General features: G+C 40.2%; 1 protein-coding gene across 1 annotated transcript in view; it reads right to left on the reverse strand.

Moving 5' to 3' along the window:
• The window catches only part of Nrg4 (neuregulin 4), a 57,000-nt gene extending 37,634 nt beyond the window's left edge, over window positions 1–19,366 (reverse strand). The window contains exons 1-2 of the mRNA XM_059267919.1: window positions 19,357–19,366; window positions 17,564–17,657 (exon numbers count right to left, since the gene is read on the reverse strand). Of these exons, the coding sequence (XP_059123902.1) occupies window positions 17,564–17,657; window positions 19,357–19,366 (104 nt within the window). The remainder of the gene's footprint in view (window positions 1–17,563; window positions 17,658–19,356) is intronic.
• Window positions 19,367–20,871: the final 1,505 nt, after the last annotated feature.

Here is a 20,871-nt window from a genome sequence, read left to right on the forward strand (position 1 = left end):
CACAAAGATACCCCCACAACAGACTGCTGGCAAGGGTCGAGAGACAGCCTGAACTGGCCTACTCTGGTGATGGGATGGCCAAACACCCTAATTGTCGTGCTAGAAACCCCATCCAATGACTGAGGGATCTGGATGCAGAGATCCACGGCTACACCCTGGGTGGAGCTCTGGGAGTCCAATTAGTGAGAAAGAGGAGGGTTTATATGAGCGAGAATTGTTGAGACCAAGGTTGGATAAAGCACAGGGACAAATAGCCAAACGAATGGAAACACATGAACTATGAACCAATGGCTGAGGGGTCCCCAACTGGATCAGGCCCTCTGAATGGGTGAGACAGCTGTTTGGAAGGCATCCAGGCAGTGGGACCGGGTCCTGTGCTCATTGCATGAGTTGGCTGTTTGAAACCTGGGGCCTATGCAGGATTGCTTGGCTCAGCCTGGGAGGAGGGGACTGGACCTACCTGGACTGAGTCTACCAGGTTGATCTCAGTCCTCGGGGGAGGCTTTGCCCTGGGGGAGGTGGGAATAGGGGGTGGGCTGGGGGGAAGGTGAGGGGGGAAGGAGGGGGGAGAACAAGGGAATCCATGGCTAATATGTAGAAGTGAACTGTAATGCAAAATAAAAAAAATCATTAAATAAATAAATAAATAAATAAATAAATAAATAAATAAATAAATACATGAAATTTTCAGACATGAAAATTTCAGAAAAATTTCAAGGAAAAATATTGACATGGGGAAAAATTACTATTCTGATGCAAGGCCTTGAGAAGAGACAGGAGTTCAATTGCAAGGTGGAGAAGCATGGGAGCTTCTGGCCTCATTCTCAGGGTTTCTGTGAACATAAAAATATCCTGAAAAAAAAAAGCCTTTTAAAAAATAAAGACTTTACTTGAAGGGAAAGAAAACAGAGGTAAGTTCTAATGTAATTCCCAGGTTTGATGACTTCTTAAGAATGTATCAGCATAGAGTTATCCCCAAGACAACAATTTATAATAGCAAAAATAGATAAAGTGGAGCTGCAAAGGAATTGGTCCAGAAGAGACCAGGGCACATGCGCCCAGGTCCTCCCTAGTGCAGGCATGAGGGAGACGCCCAGGTCCTCCAGTAATGATCTATGACAACATTTGTGAAGTTCTCTTTACCACAGAGGCTTTTCAGAGACTCAATGCCCAAGGTTTTTCCTGGGAGTAGGTCATGACGTCACCTCTGTCTAGCACACACCATCATCCCAGATTTGCAAAAGGAAAGCAGGTATGCAGCATAAACCGCATTGCTCGCAGTGGGGTACTTCCACATGTAGTTGGTAGGAACTGAGATGCCATATCAAGCAATTCCACCATGTCCACCAGAATTACCAATCTATGTGTGCCCTTCAGCCCAGCCAGCTTCTTGACATGTGCTTGCATCTGTAAAACAAAAGTTCCTCCACTGTGGCACTGTTTGCACAAAACAACCTAACTAACGTTGTTCATGTTCATGCTGGCGCTCATGTAAAGAAACAGATCGCACGGCCAGTCCTTTCCAATTACTGCAGACATACAGCCTACTAGATGGGTTCACAGGTCAAAGAGCTTGCCACCAACCCTGACAACGTGTGTTTGATCCCAGAACCCATGTAGTGGAAGAAGAGAACTGACTTCCACAAGCTGTTCTCCACAGGTGCACTGTGGTATGATGTCCTCACCTCCCCCACACATAAAATAAACAAATGTCAAAAAACATCACATATATAACCAAATACAGTATATAAAACTTAATGATAAATAGCTATCAGCAGCTTAGATATTTACTATAATATACATTGCGTCATTATAGCCAGTGAGCTGCCTACTTGTGAAGTTTTCTATTAGGAAGTGAGCTGTGTGACTCTAGCAGTGGGATTATGCACATGTGTTTCCACATCACTGGACTGCACAAGGAAGCTGTGTTGGATGACCTGTCTTGCATCACCTACATTTGCGTAAGTACGTTATCACGCTGGCCCAGTGACAGGATCAAGTAACACCCTTATCAGAACACATCTCATCATTAAGTAACACAGGGCAGTGATAGGCATCAATTTATGCTAGAGGAGAAATCAGCTTTAAAACTGCTCACGTGGGAACAGAAAATAGACACATGACAGGAAGGGGTGAAACTGCACAGTGTACCTGTCACTACTGCTTGGATTTGTTGTAGCTCTGTGAATTTATCATCATTTTTAAAAAATGTCAACAGCTTCTGGAACCCACACTAAAGCAATGGTAGGAGGTAGTTATTAAAGAATAATCATGATAAAAGGAAACTGTGTCCGTCCTGAGACCTCGGCTCATTTCTCTGCCAGACACTAGTCAGATCTCTGGACAAACAAAACCGTTAGCTCTCCATGTTCTGTATGTCACAGTGGACATTAACTCTGAGTTAGTACACCCTGCAAGATCCAAGGAAGCACCCAGTGATACCGCTTCTAATCTAAACAAACAAATCTGCAGGCTTCTGTGTTAACTTCCGGGAAAGATTACTGGAGACAGTGGGAGTCGGTCTACAGATGTGAACCCACAGAGCCTGTGGAAGAGACTAGAAACATGACTTTATCCCAGAATCATGGAAAATTTTCTATACTAGAAGAACACCATCTCTGCTTTGACTCAGATCAACACCAGGATGCGTGCTCCTTCACAGAGATGCAGGTCACCCTCTGACCTCGGTTTACCACTGCCAAGGAACTGCTTTGAACAGTCTGGGTGCAAGACTGTTTGTGGAGATTATCTGCAGCATCTCAGAACACCAGCCAGCGAGTGGTGCACTGGGGAAAGGTGCTTGCCATCAAGTCTTATGACCTAGTTTGATCCCGGGAACCTACACAATGGAAGGAGAGAACTGACTCCCACAAATTATCCTCGGATCTCCATAAGTGCTGGGGACACGTGTACACACACAAATTTAAATATAAGAAAAGTCTTAGAGCCGGGCGGTGGTGGCGCACGCCTTTAATCCCAGCACTCGGGAGGCAGAGCCAGGCGGATCTCTGTGAGTTTGAGGCCAGCCTGGGCTACCAAGTGAGTTCCAGGAAAGGAGCAAAGCTACACAGAGAAACCCTGTCTCAAAAAACCAAAAAAAAAAAAAAGAAAAGAAAAGAAAAGAAAAGTCTTAGAATACAAAATATTTTAATTCTGCTGACTTTGGGGCCATTGCTTCTTCATATATACATGTGTTTATATAATATAGAATATATATAATATGATATATATCATATATGTAATATATGTAATATATGATATATCACAATATGTATAAATATGATATGTATAATATGATATATAGGATTTATAGGATATATCACATATATGTGATATATATATATATATATACACACAAAAGTCTGTGGGACATTTTATTGATTACTGACTGGAGTGGGAGGGATCAGCCCACTGTGGATGGTGCTGCCCTTAGGCAGGAGGTCCTGGGTTGTACAAAAAGCTGACTGAACAAGCCAAGTCAATAAGTGGTGTTCCTCCACAGCCTTTGCTTCAGTTCCTGTCTCCAGGATTCTTCTCTGACTTCCCTCCAAGACTGTAACCTATGCGGCAAAATAAACCCTTTCCTTCTGAAGTTGCTTTTAGTCATGGTGCTTATCACAGCAACAGGCAGCTAAGACAGAGAGCAAGTCTAGTTCAATTACACTATCAGGCAGAAGACATAGTTTCAGTGTCCACAGGATATCCGCAGTAACATCGCTCTGCTTTCATTATGGATGTTGGCAATTTTATCCATGTTTTCTTGGGTTCTGAAGCAGGAAGACTGACATGAATTTGAGGCCAGCCTGGGCTACATACTAAGTTTCAGGTCAGCCTGGGATACAATATATATTCTTGTCTCAAAAAATACTTTGTAGTAAGAGAACATATTCTATGGCAAGGGTCAGAACACATGTTTTCTGTAAAAAGAAAGTGGATATTTTATTTGTGGTTCATAGTGACTGTAGCAGTACTCAAGGTTGTAGAAAAGCAAGTACAGATGATATATATAAATGAGCATGTCTGTGTTTACAGAAGTATTTGTAAACATTGAGGTTTGAATTTCATATAAATCAACTATGTCAGAAAATATTCTTTGAAGATAATTTCAAATGGAAAACCATTATTAACTAATGTTCTACAAATATTGGTGCTGGGAGAGCTTAGGTCCATGAGCTTGCTGATCTTTGCTCTGTAAAATTTCAATCACAAATTTCCTAAGGGATTTCTCAGCTCAGCCTAAGTTATATCTTGGCAACTTTATCATGAACATTTAATAGAATGTAAATTTTAAGTTCTGTCGGTAGCAATTCGGTCTAGTGAGTGGTTGGTAGCAGTTCTTGGGATATTCCGTCTATCATCAACAGAGAGAGGGGCATTGAGGTCTCTAATTAGTGGATTTACCTATTTGCCTCACTGATTTTTCAAATATTTCATGCATTTTCAAATTCTGTTGCTAGTTTCATACATATTTATGATTATTACACCTTCCTAATGAACAGTTCTTTTCATTATAAAATATTCCTCTTTGTTAAAAAGTCTCTAGGAGCCAGAAGCCGTGGACACCTGCAGTAAAACAGGTCCAGGAGATAAGACACAGCATGGCACACATGACCTCGTGGTGCCTGTGACTGCTGGCAGCAGACCTGCAGAAGGTTAAGCCAGGTAAAACCCCAGCACAGACTGGGGAGGGCCTCGTGTGGCTCCACCCCTAGCTGAGAAGCTATCTTTCAGTTCGTATTTATTCAGGGAGGGAGAGTTGTTTCTTCAGGGGTGTGATCCTTGAGAGGCTACCCCTGCTCCTGATGGCGCTCCACCCACGCACATGCAGGCAGCTCTAAGTGGACTCAGTGGTCTTAAGTAAATAGCAGTGCAACATGAAGTTGGGAGGGGGAGGGGGAAGGGGTGGATCAGATCAAAACACTATATGCATATATAAAATCTCAAACAGTAAATAAATAAAATGACATTTTCTACTTCAAAAAAGTAAGCTGCTCCTCTCACCTCAGGAGATACCTGCCTTGAGGTGTCTGTCATCTGCGGCCATCATCACTCCGTCCGTTACTATGTCTTAGTAAAGTTGTTATCCCTCTCATCTCCCTACTCCCTTTCCCCATGATGTGTGGGTCACTGTCTGTTTAGTCCATTTATAGTTAACAAAGTTAATAGGTTGCTATTGGTCTAGCCTGGACTATTTCTCTTTGTACCTTCAGCTGCTCTATGTAGTTTCCTTTTTCCTCTTCTTGAATTAAATAGTTTGTAGAACTTCATTCTAACCTATCTGAATTTTCAGCTAACTCTATTATGTTCTTGAGGCTGCAGTATTCATTCCTTTTAAAAATCTTTTTTTTATAATTTATTTATTTTTATTTTATGTGCATTGATATTTTGCCTGCATTTATGTCTGTGTGAGGGTGTTAAATACTGGAGTTCAGATAGGTGTGAGCTGCCATGTGGTGCTGGGAATTGAACCAGGGTCCTCTGGAAGAGCAGTCAGTGCTCTTAACCACTGAGCTGTCTCTCCAGCCCCTGCAACATGCATTCTTAACTTGTTATAACATCTTCCCACCCTACTTTGTCATCGATACCTGCTCCTCTGTGCTCCATAGTCATGGGCCATGCCTCTGCATGGTATGTTCCACAATACATTTTTGGTTTAAATAGTTGTATATATCTTACCTAGGTTGAAGAAAGTCTGATATGTATTGTGTTAGTCAGGGTTCTCTAGAGTCACAGAACTTATGTAATGTATGTCTCTCTCTAGCTCTATCTATCTATCTATCTATCTATCTATCTATCTATCTATCTATGAATTTATTGGAATGATTGACAGGCTGCAGTCTAACAATGGCTGGCTGTGAATGGAAAGTCCAAGAATCTAGTTGCTTCTCGGTCCCACATGGCTGGGTGTCTCAGCTGGTCTGTTGGGATTCCGAAGAAGGGATGGATGTGCTGAAGAGGCAGGCAAAGAACAAACCTTTACTTCTCCCATTGCCCTTACATAGGTTTCCAGCAGAAGGTGTGGCCTAGATTAAAGGCGTGTCTTCCAGCCTCAAGATCTGTATCAAAGGTGTGTTGTCTTCATGCCTCAAAATCTGGATCACAAGTATGCCCTCCATTTCAGATACAGTCATGTTGACAATGAAGAACAGCTGTCACATGTATGTACATTTTCACTCTTTTTTAAGTGCTCTTCACGCCCTTCTGTAGACTCAGGCACTGGTTTCTCTCAATCTGGAGAGTTTTACATCTCTTCTAATGCATGCTTACTGGCAATGAATGATCTTCGGTTTCATATATCTCAAAATATCTTTACATTGCCTTCATTTTAACAGCTTTGTTAAGACATATGACATAATTTACTCATACGATGTATATGGTTCAATGATTTTAGTATATTCACAGAGTTGTTATCCCACAATCTAATTTTAGGATGTTTTAATCCTGTTTAAAAGTAACAACAATCCATGAGCAATTAACCCAAATTTCCTACCTCACTGCTAGTCTAATTTTTCGTTTATACAACTGTCTCTGCAAGATGTCTGCCATCAAGCTCCAGATGTTTTACCCAGTGTTACCAGGGCTTATCATGGGCAAAAGGCCATTAGAAAGTGGGAAAACTCACATGGTGACGGTCCTCTTTCCAAATGCCTCTTCCTTTTCCGTGTCTGCCTACTCCCAGTCATGTTCTGGTGCCCTTGCCACAGCACGGTTAGATTTGCACAGAATCTACCACATTTATCTGAAGGTGGCAATAACCCAAGCCTTTTCTACAGAACAGGTTTAAACCAGAACTTGTTCTGAAAATGATCTGAAAATGATGAAGCATGAAAGAACCCATGGCACTCTCTAAGGATGATGTAGAGTGATTTGCTAGCCACACAAATAGTATTCCTGAACAGCAAGACTTAGAGAAATGTATAAAGAATAAGTCATACAATAATAAATATGTCTTCTACTTTGACCATATTCAGATTGACTATTGAGTATAAGCAGCAAATTGATATGGCGTACAATACTTAGAACTGAAGGAAATAAGATTATTTAATTCAAAATTAATGAATCAGAGCTGAACAAAGTAAAGTTCCTTTAAATCATGGAGACTGTCTTAATATACATTAACATATATAAAGAAGCCGGGCGGTGGTGGCGCACGCCTTTAATCCCAGCACTCAGGAGGCAGAACCAGGCAGATCTCTGAGTTCGAGGCCAGCCTGGTCTCCAAAGCAAGTTCCAGGAAAGGCGCAAAGCTACACAGAGAAACCCTGTCTCGAAAAACCAAAATATATATATATATAAAGAAAGAGCTGTCTGCCTAGAGAAAGTGTTGATTGGCAAAGAAACCCAGGTGTAGGAGGACAGAGACAAATATCAGTAATGTGTATTTAAGCACTATCCAAGTTCTAGCCAGAAGACACAATGCAATTGCAGCCCAATTCGAGATTTTTTTTTCCCCTCTCTTGGAAGTAAATGCATCAGGGAAGTTATACATTCAAATTAGATCACTTTCTTGTTTTAAATCAATAATGCTCTAAATGAAATAATGTTCTGGTTACAAACTCGGCTTCTTATCTATGTGAGTCCATGGGGAGAGAAAATGCCTGGCTCTCGTTAACTCAAATCTATGTTGGTTACATCCATTATAAACCATGTTAGCATGCTCATTTTAGACGAGGGTTTCTGTAAGCCTAGTCAGTGTATGTCTGATCATGATGAGATCCACTACAGTTTAGAAATCCAAGCTGTCACAGCATCATGGCCACATAGTCCTTGTCACAGTACTCTACAATGCTATTAGTTCCCTAGACATACTAATATTAACTGCATTGAGTAGTGAAAATTTTGTTTTAACTACAAGCTCATTTTGTTTGTTTGGCTGTTTGTTTTGACACAGGGTCTTACTATGTAGTGCTGGCTGTCCTGGAACCTATATGTAGACCAGGCTGGCCTTGAACTCACGAGATCCACCTGCCCCTGCCTCCTGAGTGCTGAGAATAAAGGCATGCATCACTACACACAGCTAAGCTTTGTTTTATAACCTACCACGTATGCTTAACTACAGAAGACAAAGAAGAATAAAGACAGAATTCGGGAAAAGAGTATACTGAGAAGTTGGGGAAATTAAGTTAATTAGTTAGTTTAGAGAACTAGATAGACTCTCATACAAGTCTCCCTAGATGTAGCAAAAAAAAAAAAAGAAATTCACTCACAAAACTGGATAATGTGCCAAATTACTTCCCAACAAATTATTGTTAAAGTGGCTAATTATTATTTAGATCATTTATTTACATAATAACAACACTGGATGTCAGTATGATTATTATGATTATGATTATGATTATTATTATTATTATTATTATTATTATTATATCTACTTATAGTCTTGTGGGAATCAGATGAAATGGTTATACCAGAGTATGAAAGTAAACAGGGTCTAATTCAAAACTCAAAAAATTTCCAATGAAGTGCATTATGGGAACTGCATAATGAGGATCCATAAATACCAGTATTGCACACTTCCATCTGATCACCAGGATTACTGCTATGTTTGGAGTTTCATTTCACACATATTGGTTGAGATAATTTGTAAAAAGGATGAGGTAGGTGTAAAGCAGGACACTATCTGTCAGGAGTCCTGAGGCTGTCCCTTCCCCCCCGCCACTCTCTCAATTTCATACTCTATTAGACTAAAAAAAAGTTTGAGTTGTTCTGAAGAGCTGGTTTGTCCATGGGAGAAGGAAACTGTGAGCTAAATGAGAGTGAAAGCAGTTTAGTAACATCCTTGTACCAAATCACAAATACATTTGATGATGTAAATGTATCCACTAGTTTCCCTGGTGGAACGCAAGATGACTTAAATTTTTTGCTACCATTTCAACTTCATGGAAACTTTAAAACCATAAAACATCACAAGGTATTTGTGATGACTCTCCTTATTGTCAACTCGACTAGATTTATAATCACCATGGAAACACACCTCCAGGTATATCTACGAGGGTGTTTCCAGAAAGGTTTGACTGGAGAGGGAAATGTGGGCTGCGGTCACAGACTGAATAAAAAGGAGAAATTGAACATCAACATTAATTTCTGTTTCCCAAGGCAGTATGTAATGTGATCAGCTGCCTCATGTTCCCACCAACTAGAAGCCAAAATAAGCCCTTCCTCCCTGTCACAGTTAGCTTCAGCTGTCAACTTGATACAAGCCAGTGTCACTTGGGAAGAGGGAAGCTCATCTGAGGAAAGGCCTCCATCAAATGAGTTTGTGTGAATTTCACGGGAGGCGTCTTTTCAACCGCTAACTGATGAAGGAAGGCCCAGCCCACTGTGAGCAGCGCTGTCCCTAGGCAGGTAGGTCTGGATTATACAAGCAAGGCAGCTGAGCAGGCCAGAGGAAGTGAATCACTAAGTGATGGTCCCCCAAGGTCTCTGTTTGGTTCCTGCCTTGAGCTCCTGCCCCAGCTTCCCTGGAGGATGGACCATGATGGACCAGTGTGAATCAAACTAACCCTTTCCTCCGAAAGTTGCTTTTGGTAACGGTGTTCATCACAGTATCAGCAAACCAGTGTGCTCCCTCAAGTCGCTTCCTGTTGCCTTGAAGGCAAACTCAGATACTAGTAGGTTAATGCAGCAAATCTTTCCCCATTCACCATAGCCTCATGCCCAATGCCAACCTGGCTATCTTCTCGACCTCCTGGTTCTGCTTCCTGGAAAACATGGCTCTCGAGTCACTGGGATAAGCGCAAGCTGGGATGTTTCAGGAGATAGCTTTAAAAGCCAGACTTGCCAGAGGCTGGCATCTCTTTTGTTGATATCCAATGTGAGGATCTGTCCCATGGACCCAACCTAACTGCAAGCAAGCCTAAGAAATGGAGAGGGGCAGAGGAGTCTACACTGGACGCTAAGAGTCTCTGCAACAGAATGTAGAACAGAAAATGGTAAGTTCTACCTTGAGAGAATCCTTCATGTATATATCCCATATATCCCTCATAAAGGATAGAACCCTTGGATGAGTTGCAGAGCACACTATTAATTTTGTCTCTTTATGATGGGAACTCAACAATTGCCAGAAACTTTACAAACAATAGACCGCAACAAAGTGTAACTATTCCATACCTGCTCTTTATGGATTAAAAAAAAACCAAAATGGATAAAGACATATTCTTCTATGGAACTGATATCTTACCTGAGGGAACCAGAAAGCGAAGAATAAATCAACATTACATAGTGTATCAGTAGATGGTGAGAGGTGTGGAGAAAGAGTGGGTATCAGCTTCCACAGAGAGGTGACTAACAATATGAAGGAAGTAAGGGGGCTGTCCTTGAGGGAATCCTAGAGAAAGCACTCAGCACAGGAGGAAGGGATGGGCAGCACCTGGACTCAGAGTCCTCCCAGCACAGGGAACAGCAGGGAGGCTGCTGCCCCGCTCAAGAGCTGGGTAAGCAGTCAAGAGCAAGAACAGAGGCCAGAACATGGCAGGAGGCTGTGTCCTGAGGGCCTTAGAGGCCATTCATTGCCTTTTATCCGAGTGAGCAAGACCCAGGGGGTCCTGAGCATAGAAATAATTGACTTTTTAAATTCATAGAGAAAACTGATTTTAATAATAAAACATAAACTGTATGGAATAAACTCCCTTCAGGAATGTTCAAAACTTATATCATACTGAGGACATTCCTGAAGTACATGAGAGTGAGAGAGAGAGACAGAGACAGAGAGAGAGACAGAGAGACAGAGACAGAGAGACAGAAACAGAGAGAGACAGAGACAGGGTAGAGACAGAGAGACAGAGAGTCTTTGAACAAATGGAAATATATTTCTCAATCTTGGGCAAGAAGATCCAGCACTATAAACAAAGAAATGTTCCTTAAGTAAACTTAATGCAATTAAAATGAAACCCAAGAAACATGTTCTTTTTCTCCTGAATGGATAAATGAATTTCTGTATGGGAAAATAAAAAAGCAAGGATATCTAAGGGCAGGGCACAAAGACTAGACTAATTGCATATTAACTCACTATAAAACTTCAGCAGCTAGGGGAGACTGTTACCGCCACAGAGATGGAGCGGAGCTACAGACCCCTGTCCTTGTGAGGCCTGCATGCTAACATGAACTGTGACAGCCAGAGCAGCCATGCTGGGACAGAGTTGCTTGTGCTTTCAATCTGTTTCCTCCAAAATTCGTGTTCAAACTTACTTCCCACTGTGTGCTATTACAAGATGCATCTGCGCTTTATACCCGGGAGCAAGCTATTGTAGGCCCTAGTGAGAGCACCAAGAGGCAGTTCTTTGATCTTGGACCTACTAACCTCTAGAACTGAGAGGAATCCATTTCTACTGTTTAACTGATCTCAGATATCTTGTGAGCAGCACAAACACACTAAGCAAACATTTTAAAGAATATAAATTTAGATCTGTATCCACATAATACACAAAACCCAAATATTTAAAGAAGACAAAGTTGCCTAGCGCAAACATGGGCAAATTCCTTATAACTTTAGACCAAGAAGGACGGTCCTTAGTGTGACTGAAACTCTAAGAACTTTAAGAAATAACAGAATTTGACTTCAATAAAACAAAACAACCATATGGAAAAATATATAGGTTAGGTTAAAAAGAAAGAATAAACTATGATTTTCTTTTTTTTTTTTTTTTTTTTTTCGAGACAGGGTTTCTCTGTGTAGCTTTGCGCCTTTCCTGGGACTCACTTGGTAGCCCAGGCTGGCCTCGAACTCACAGAGATCCGCCTGGCTCTGCCTCCCGAGTGCTGGGATTAAAGGCGTGCGCCACCACCGCCCGGCAAACTATGATTTTCTACAACTGATATCACAGTAAAAAAAAAAAAAATCCAAACTTATAATGGAAATTCTAAAGGGAAAAGAATAAAAACTTTAGTTATTAAACAAATACAGTATAAAATATTTTAGCTATACTTAGACAGTGACACAGTCCACTCAACTTAGAATTAGGAGAATATAATGTGAAATGATCCTGAGGTGTTATGTTTTACTTATCAGTCTGGCAGAGTTCCAGAAGTTCGTCCTTTCTCTTTCAAAGGCATACATGGAAAAACTGGTACCCATAGACCTTATTAATGGGAGTTCAACTAACTATCATATCAAAAGCCCCATGGAGAGCAAGTTGGTAACACATTAAAATCTCCAGCCAGCCATCTCACTTCCAGAAACATATTTTCCATGATAGATGGATGGAAGCTATTGTTTAATAGGTACCGAGCTCAAGTGTCAGAAGGTGAGCATAGAGATGGGTAGTGGTGGTGATTGCACAGTACTGAGTATATTTAATACACCGATGTGTACATTTAAGTGGTTAAAATAATAAAATTTGTATTATGTATATTTTGGTACAATAAAAACTTGAAAAATACACCTAGACACCTAGGTATATATGTTAATAAAGTGTAAATCAAGATTACATGTTAGAAAATCTGAGTAAAATTAAAAGTCAAAAGGGAAGTTGGAGCTAGGACTGAATGAGATGCAGCCCGCCTTCCCACTTGTGGGTGTGCATACACAGAGTTGTTAGGAAAGAGCACAGACGCTAACTTAGGAAAGCTCGGCTTCAAATCGGTGATTCTTTTGTTTTACCTAAAAAAGTAACAAAATTGGCCGAGTGGTGGTGGCGCACACTTTTAATCCCAGCACTCAGGAGGCAGAGGTAGGCAGATCTGAGTTCAAGACCAGCCTGGTCTACAAAGTGAGTTCTATAACAGCCAGGGCTATGAAGAAAAACCCTGTCTTGAAAAGACAAAATAAATAAAAGCACTTAAAAAATGAAAATTTAAATGTCGTTTAAAATACCAGCCAAAAACTACTAAAATGCCTATTTTAAAAACAGGAATATATGCAACAATATTATGATAGGACTATAAAACAGGTATTACTGAAGAAAAGTTAATTAGGATATATAACATGTTCAGGGACCAGAAGTCTTCAACTTTATTAAGATGTCAATTTTCCTCATATATGATCTAGAGATTCAATCTCATTGAAAGTCTTATAGGCATTTGTTCTTTTATGGAAGTTGAAAAGATGGTTCTAATGTGTATCTTTGGCACAACGGTAAACCAGATGAAGTAGCCCACATAGAGCTGTAGCCTTGCTGCAAAGAATCCCAGTCACCAAGTAGTCAACCTATTGTTGCTGTTGTTTCCAACTCCCTGCCAGAAGCACGTGTAGATCTTCTCTGAAGGAATGTAACACCAAAGACCTTAAATGACCTCGATAGTTTTCACATATAATGTCTGACATAGAATAAAGAAATGACCAGGCATGGGGGCTCATGCCTTTAATCCCAGCACTTGGGAGGCAGAAGCAGGTGGATCTCTGTGAATTCAAGGTCAGCCTGGTTTACATAGTGAGCCCCTGTCTAAACCAAATACATAAATAAAATGGTTATCTGAGTGCTCAGGTGACCTGATCAAAACTGAGTACGTCTATACAGAACAACAACAGCAAGGCCATCTTAAGATCCTTAGTAGGGACTTTTAAGATACATTGATCAGCTAAAATGTTCTTGAAAAAGAAAACTGAAGAGCTCTAACTATAAAAGTACAATATGAAAATATAGTGACGGGGCTGGCAGGATGGCTCAGTGGGTAAGTGTGCTTTCCACCAGGCAAGGTAGCCTGAGTTTGATTCCTGGATCCTACAGGGTGGAGAGAGCCAAGTCCTGCCAAGTTGTCCTCTGACCTCCATACATGCCATAGCATGCACACCTCCTCCCATATAAATCGAGACGAGTTAAAAAGTTCAATTGTGATAGCAATGTAAATGCAGACTATGGACCCAATGGAGCAGAACTACAGAGCCCAGAAACAAGCCCTCTCACATGGTCAAGTCACCAAGACCATGCAAGGAAGGAAAGACAGCCTTTCACCACATGAAGCTAGACAAACCGCCCAGGTACATAAAAACAAAACAAACAACAAAACCAAAAAACTTAACTCATACCAAACACAAAGATTAATGTAAAATAGATCAAAGACCCAAACATAAGATGTAAACATTTCAGAAGGAAGCAAGGTGAAAGCTTCGGGGGTCTAGCAAGGAATCCTTAGATATGGCAATCAAAGAAAAAAATACTAAACAGTGACTTAATAAAAAATTAAAACTTAGCAGATGTCAGCCCTCACGCTAGTGATGCTGGTATGATGGAGCAAAGGCAGGACCCCCTCCACCTGCTTAGACAGGCTGTAGAAGGCTTCACAGAGAGCAGGCAAAGCCATTTACCTCACGGACAGAGGAGAACAGCATCTCAGGCAGGGGAAGCAGCATGGAGGTAGGCTCAGCACACATGTTGTACATCCTAATTAATACACATAGTTCAAGGTCCTAGAACTAAGGCAAGTACGAAGCTGGGCATGGCAACACCACATCCCTGGAGTCCCCGCCAGCCTGGGTTACATAAGAGTTCCAGGCCAGCCTGGGTTACATAAGAGTTCCAGGCCAGCCTGGGCCAGTGTGAGATCTTGCTACAAAACAAAACACACAGAAAAGATCAGAAGGCATCTTTAAAACACAGTAGAAACCATAAGGGAAGATGGTTAAAAACTGATTTAAAATTTCAGTGATAAAACCAGAAAAGCAAAATTTGATTAACTCTTATTAAAAGAAAAACATTTTAGACATTAAAAACATCAAGAATATTTTTAAAGCTTACTTTGTACATTTACAAATGCACCTAATAAAATTAGGTGAAAACTCTACTGGTCAAATACTCAAGGGACAACTGCCTTAGCCACTCTAATGTCAATGAAATAGGTGTGTGACGACAGAAAGCATTATTGGAGACAAAGACGACCACTATCACACAATGGTAAGAGGGATATTTTTACCAGAAAACAATCTGTTATATATTTACTTGGACTTAATAATATTACTTCAAAATATTTTAAGCAAAAATTAGCAGAAACCGCATTGAAGACTCAGAGTCACAGGAGGAACTTTTGGCATAGCTCTTAAGTTATTGACAAACCAAACAGGTAAGAACACAGGAAGGATACCAGGGAAACACAAAGCTTGGACTAATGGGCATACACAACCCTGCACCCTTCGCTTAGAATCCACACCCTCCTCCAGCACAGGTTGACCACTTCCAATTCTGTCCATGAACCAGGCTTCAAAGCCAATCTTAACAAACACCAAAGATTTTTTTTTCTTTTAAGACGGAGCCTCACATTGTCTCCCAGGCTGGCCATGAACTTGCCTCACTCCTACGGTCTCCAGCACCCTGGGTTATGAGAATAGACGTTGTGAGCACCGTGCCCAAGAAACACTGAAGAATTAGTGTCAGTCACTCAATTAAAATGCTAGCTTAAAATTATTTAAAAGACTAACTAGATAAACTATATAAAGAAAACCAGAGTATGTTCTGAGAAAGCTCAATGAAGAAAAAAAATACAGATAGGAGGAGAAAATGCCACTTACTGTATGTGTAGAGAGATTGTATCAGATCTGTAAAGATATTCAGACATCACCTGCCATTGTGGTATTTCTTTTCTTTTTCTTCTTTCCTTTTTTTTCTATCCTAATTCATTTACCTATTTTACTGAAGAATACTGATCACTGATTCAGACATAAAATTATTTCTAAAACTTCACCATGGGTACTGGATCATTCAGTCAGTACAAGACATGTCTGCAGGTGGTGAGATAGAATGGAGCTCTTTATATTCCAATAAGAGTGCTGAATATAGAGATGACCCAAAATATAAAGTAATAACTTTCACACATTTCTGTAGAAGTCCACAGGGAGAAGAAGTCAGCTCTGATTTGTGACGGGCTAAAGGATTAGGGAGAAAGTAGTCTTGAAATATGAGTAGGTTTTGAATGTGGCTACATAGCAACAAGAGGCAAAATCATTGAAAATTCAAGGTAAGCAACATAATCAAGGTATATCTAATGCAAACAGTGCTTCTAGACCAAGCACTGACCACGCATGAAGTGGAGGCCACAAAGGGAGGTTTGGTACCAAATTGTAAAAGGTTCTGAAGTTAAACAAAATGGTAAGGTTTGACTTTACAGGTAGCTGAAGTGCGGGCACAGGGTCTGTGGCTCACGTTTTCTTGATTTATCTGGACAGCAATGTGAACGGGGCTCCAGGAGTTAAGTTTTCAGACTGTTTCTGTTGGAAGCCTGGGGTCAGGAAGGTCTGAGCTAGTAGGCCAATAGTAAAAATAGACAGGACTGGAGAGATTAAGGAGGCAAGATTAAGGAGATTAAAGAAGCAAAGAAGAAATCTGAATTGACAACTGGCTGAACTAGAAATACCAGTCAGAAGTCAGTCTGTGTGCCTTGATGTTAAGATGATTGGAATACAGGAAATAGTATCAAAGGGATGGAAAATGAATGTATCACCCTCAGATATTGGTATTGCAATCTGTAAATGAGAACTACATTATAAATGTAGTCCTAAGGTCCAATTATTTTATAAGAAAATAATTATAATACATGATTTAAAATAAGTCTGTCTTTCAACTCCCCTGAACCTTCAGACACCCTATTCCTTGACTCTCAGTCTTCCTAGCCCTCCCATCTCATCCTGCCTGATCTCTCTTCCTCCAGGGTGTTGGACAACCTTGGTTACATGGTTCATTCCCTGCCAGACAGGACTAACCCCACTAATCTCTTATAGCTACACAACATGCTGGCCAGCCTTCAAAGCCTTTGATCTCTACCTGTCTCAAACTCAGAGCATGGCATCGACCACTATTAATTGCTATTCAAAATTGAAAATTGGGAAGAAACCAGCTACATTCTTAAATTTTAACTTTTTGGAAATGTACTAAAAACACATTTATCTAAGTAAAAAAAGCTGCAGGCAACCAAGCTTCCCTCCGATTTTAATCAATCTCCAAATCCTGGTGTTCTTAATACTGTCTTTTGTTGTTTTGAGACAGGCTCTCACTATAGTAGCCCAGGATGGTTTGGAACTCCTAGAGATCTGCCTGCCTCGACCTCCTAGTGCTGGGATTAAAGGGGTGGCCACCACGTCTGGCTTCAGTGCAGACAGCTCAACAGTTCAAATGTCCTGACCACAACGTCGTTAAGGTGCACATTAAGGGATTCTAACAAAGAAAAAAAAGTAACAATGGAAAAATTTAAACTCAGAACTGAACAATTAGAATTTGGAGGATGAACTACAATGTCTTTTAAATCTCTTAAAACAGTAAAGACCAGTTAGTTATCTTGTATTTATATATTCTAAAATTAAAGTAAAACGTCTTGTTTGGGCTTTTCATACTAGTGATTTCTCATGACGTTTTGCTAGCAGTGTTGAACAGACCACTTTCCCTAAACTGCTACAATTATGAAGGCTCTCTCCAGCATGTTCTTTATAGTCTGTCTAGGCCAATAACAACCATGCCAGTTTTGAAAATGAACACCACACTGAGACTTGGTTTTGTTTTCTTCCAGAATCTACATGTCCTACACAAAGAGAACAGAGCATTCCCACTCCCTTCATCTTATACTTTATACCTTTTGAAATCTCTTCTCAAGTCATCAAGCGATGAGAACTGCAATCCCCTCTCCCCCAGTCCATTTCACTCACCTACAGAATGGGCTGGGAATAGTAGGTATCACATAACAAATCCCCCCATTCAGGCAAAATGACCTGAGACTGGGGCCACAGGGCTCCTCGTGATCTACAACACACATGCATACGAAATAGAGAAAGCTGGTTAACCTCTTCTGATGCCGCCAGGTGCTGGAATGTCTCATCTAAGAACGAATCAGCATTTATAAGAGAATGAAATTGTTCTCGAAGTGAAACAATCTTACTCCTATTTCATAGGCAAGGGTGGCTATCCCTTTGAAATAAAAATCATTCTGTGCTAAGGGTATGGCTGTTGGCCATAATACACTCAGAAGCTCTATAACAGAAATAAGAGGTCTTCAGTTGGATTACAACAGAGTGGCGAGGGGCTTGCTACAGAGTGGGCCTGCCCCTCATGCAGTCTGGAGAGTCTGTGTGACATAGACTGAACAAAGCTGTATTGAGATTCTTACACTACTTTTTATGTCTTAAATATATTTTACAATTTCTGAAATTGTAGTGGGAAAAGATTTAGATAATTGAAATAGATTCCGATTTCTAAACAACCTTTACATATCAATGTCAAAACCCAAAGGAAATATAATCGAACAAGGTTTGATTTGCAAGGGGTTTTCAGTTATAGCTTGAAGCTGTGAAGACTGGGGTCTTGAGGAAGACTGCAAACATAACCTGCTGCTTAGCAACAGCCTCCATGTCAAGAGCACCAAGGGAAGGAACCACGTTTTTTCTCTGCTTTCCTCTTTCCCTCCTTTTCTCCAGCTTCACTTTCACCTTTGACCTTTCTGTAATCAGTTGTCATCAACTGCTGTTTAGATGGGAAAATTGATAACTTCTCCTTAAAGAAACCCTGATACTGCTTTAAGATTGCATGTTGCTAGTTCCTGACTGTTTCTGTCCAACACATGGCCTAGAATCGTCTAATGTGAAGAAGAAAATGGCATTACTTCCATTTGGTATTCAATTTGGAATTAAAAAATATGTTAGTATATTGACCTCTGAAATACTGATACCTGTTAAGACATAATTGGTAAAGAGCTGGAAATCTACAGTCTGAATTTGAAAAGCTTAAATTTTCCTTTTACTTTAGAAACGAGAAAAAAAAAAAACCCTGTTCAGCTTCACATGGCAATTATGAAAGCACATTTTAAAAAGTATAAAAATGCAAACAAGGGAAAACAGATCTACAAAGACTTGAAGTGTTTAAAAAGAAAGTATTCTGGCCCAAACTAGTTTTTTTAGACTCCCCTTTTATTTCTTATACAATGCCATGTTTCTTAATAATCTAACTTCTAACATATAATATTTTAGGAGTGACTTGGCTAACAAATAAAAAGCCAATTATTATTCCATCAGAATCAAGAAAGGCAACACATTTTAAAATTAAGGATGGAATGTGACTGTCACAATTGGAATCAATGTCTTTGATTTTAACTGCTTTACAAGATACCTCTCAGTAACACCTGGTGTTTTATCAGTAAAGGAAACTCACCTGACCTGAATTACTACCTCTGAATCTATTTTCATTCTGATTTCATTCATTTAGTATTTGAGAAGTTGATACCAGATAGAAAGCTAGAATCTTTCACTTTGTAAAAACAACAACAACAAAAGCAAACAATAAAACATAAAAGTAAAATAGCTTTATGTTATATAGTTTTAAAACTATTTAATGTTTATGGAAGGCTTTGCATGGGGAACAATATAGCTTTATATTAATAAACATTTGCCATTTCATTGCTAAATAAAACTCACATATAGACAAAAAGTATGAACTTACAAGAAATTACCTGTTGGCATCTTAATTTTTAAATAGTTTCATTCTTGGTGAAAGGATTAAGGTTGAAAGACAGCACCTAAAATAATTTAAAATTTATATTTTAGAGGAAATTATCCTGTTTTGAGGGCATTATAAAGTGTCAAATGTTCAATCAGCAAAACTTTAAAATGTTGAAAAGAAAACGTGTACAACAGAATTTGAGCATCTTAGATAAACATCTAACGCTGAAACATGAACAGAGGAAACAACAATCAATGTTAAAAAGGCTAGCTTTGGATAAGGCTTCCGTGTCGTCGAACGTGCATGAAGATGTACAGCAGCACGTTCAACTGAGTCATCTCAAGAGACATTTGTGCTTTTCCATGATGCCTCTCAGAAAGCCAGCTTCTCGGAAGAACCCATAACCTCAGTTTTTCAACTTGCTGAAAACGGTCAGCCTATAGAAAAGTCTCAAAGAGCATTTAAAATTCTTGCACTTCTGCTACAACTTGAAAACTTTTATAAGAGCACATCCACGCTCAGCAGAGGTCACACATTCTGCCTGTGAATCAGCTGACAAATGCCTGTCTTTAAAACAAGGTCTGACATTTGGCCAGGCAAGGTCAATAAGGAGACGTGCTCGTGTGTGAAGTTTGCTACCGTAACAGAAACAAAGGCACTCAACAAGAGCTGAGGAGCATCCATACTTACGTGGTGACTGCAAGCTCCTGACGCGGTACCAAGACTGAAGTGGAAAGTTTAATCTACTACTTCATATAAGAACAGGTGCAATATTAAAGTCTTCTTTTAGCACCAATCTTTCACAGACAATCAGAGAGAGGGCATAGAGAAGGGGAGAGGGAGGGAGAGGGAGGGAGGCAAAGAGGGAGGGAGAGAGGAGAGAGAAATAATCAAGAACCAACACATAAACACAGTTAAAGTACATCACTGGCTAATTTTAACTTTTTTTTCCCCTTCCACACGAACAGGGCTTACCTCAACAAAAATTTATATTCCTATACAAAAAGTAGATTTTGCTAGACATGCAGTGTTTCACAAGTTTTTGAATAGTGAGGACTTCGGCAGCGGTGACTTGCAGTTTACAACACGTCAAAAATCTGACTTATGTCACTTCAGTGTGGGCGAGGTCAAGGCAGAGCAAGGTGTGCACAGAGGTCAGGAGCAAGCAGCCGAGGGAACCACTCCCACATGTTTCCAAACTGCGAACGGGCAGGGTTTCGCTCGGAGGAAGGAGCTGCACTAGGTAACAGCCCTAAAGCACGCTCCAAGTTTCCAAGTTATGAAATAAGCCACAGTCTTTAGAGTCTTTACTAATCTCTGCATGTCTTACTAACTCACAAGGGTTATGTAAGCTTGTGGAGAAATTTTGATGTAAAACTAATAGTCAGGTGCACCACAGGGTTTAAAAATAATTTCCTTATAAACTGTAAAATTTATACACAGTGACTTGAACTTACGAAACTGAAGGAAACAGTAGTTGTAACAGAGCTCACACCTGTGGTGCCAACCTGAAATGATGCAACTG

This window comes from Peromyscus eremicus, chromosome 7 (genome assembly GCF_949786415.1).
Source record: "Peromyscus eremicus chromosome 7, PerEre_H2_v1, whole genome shotgun sequence".
Taxonomy (NCBI): Eukaryota; Metazoa; Chordata; class Mammalia; order Rodentia; family Cricetidae; genus Peromyscus; species Peromyscus eremicus.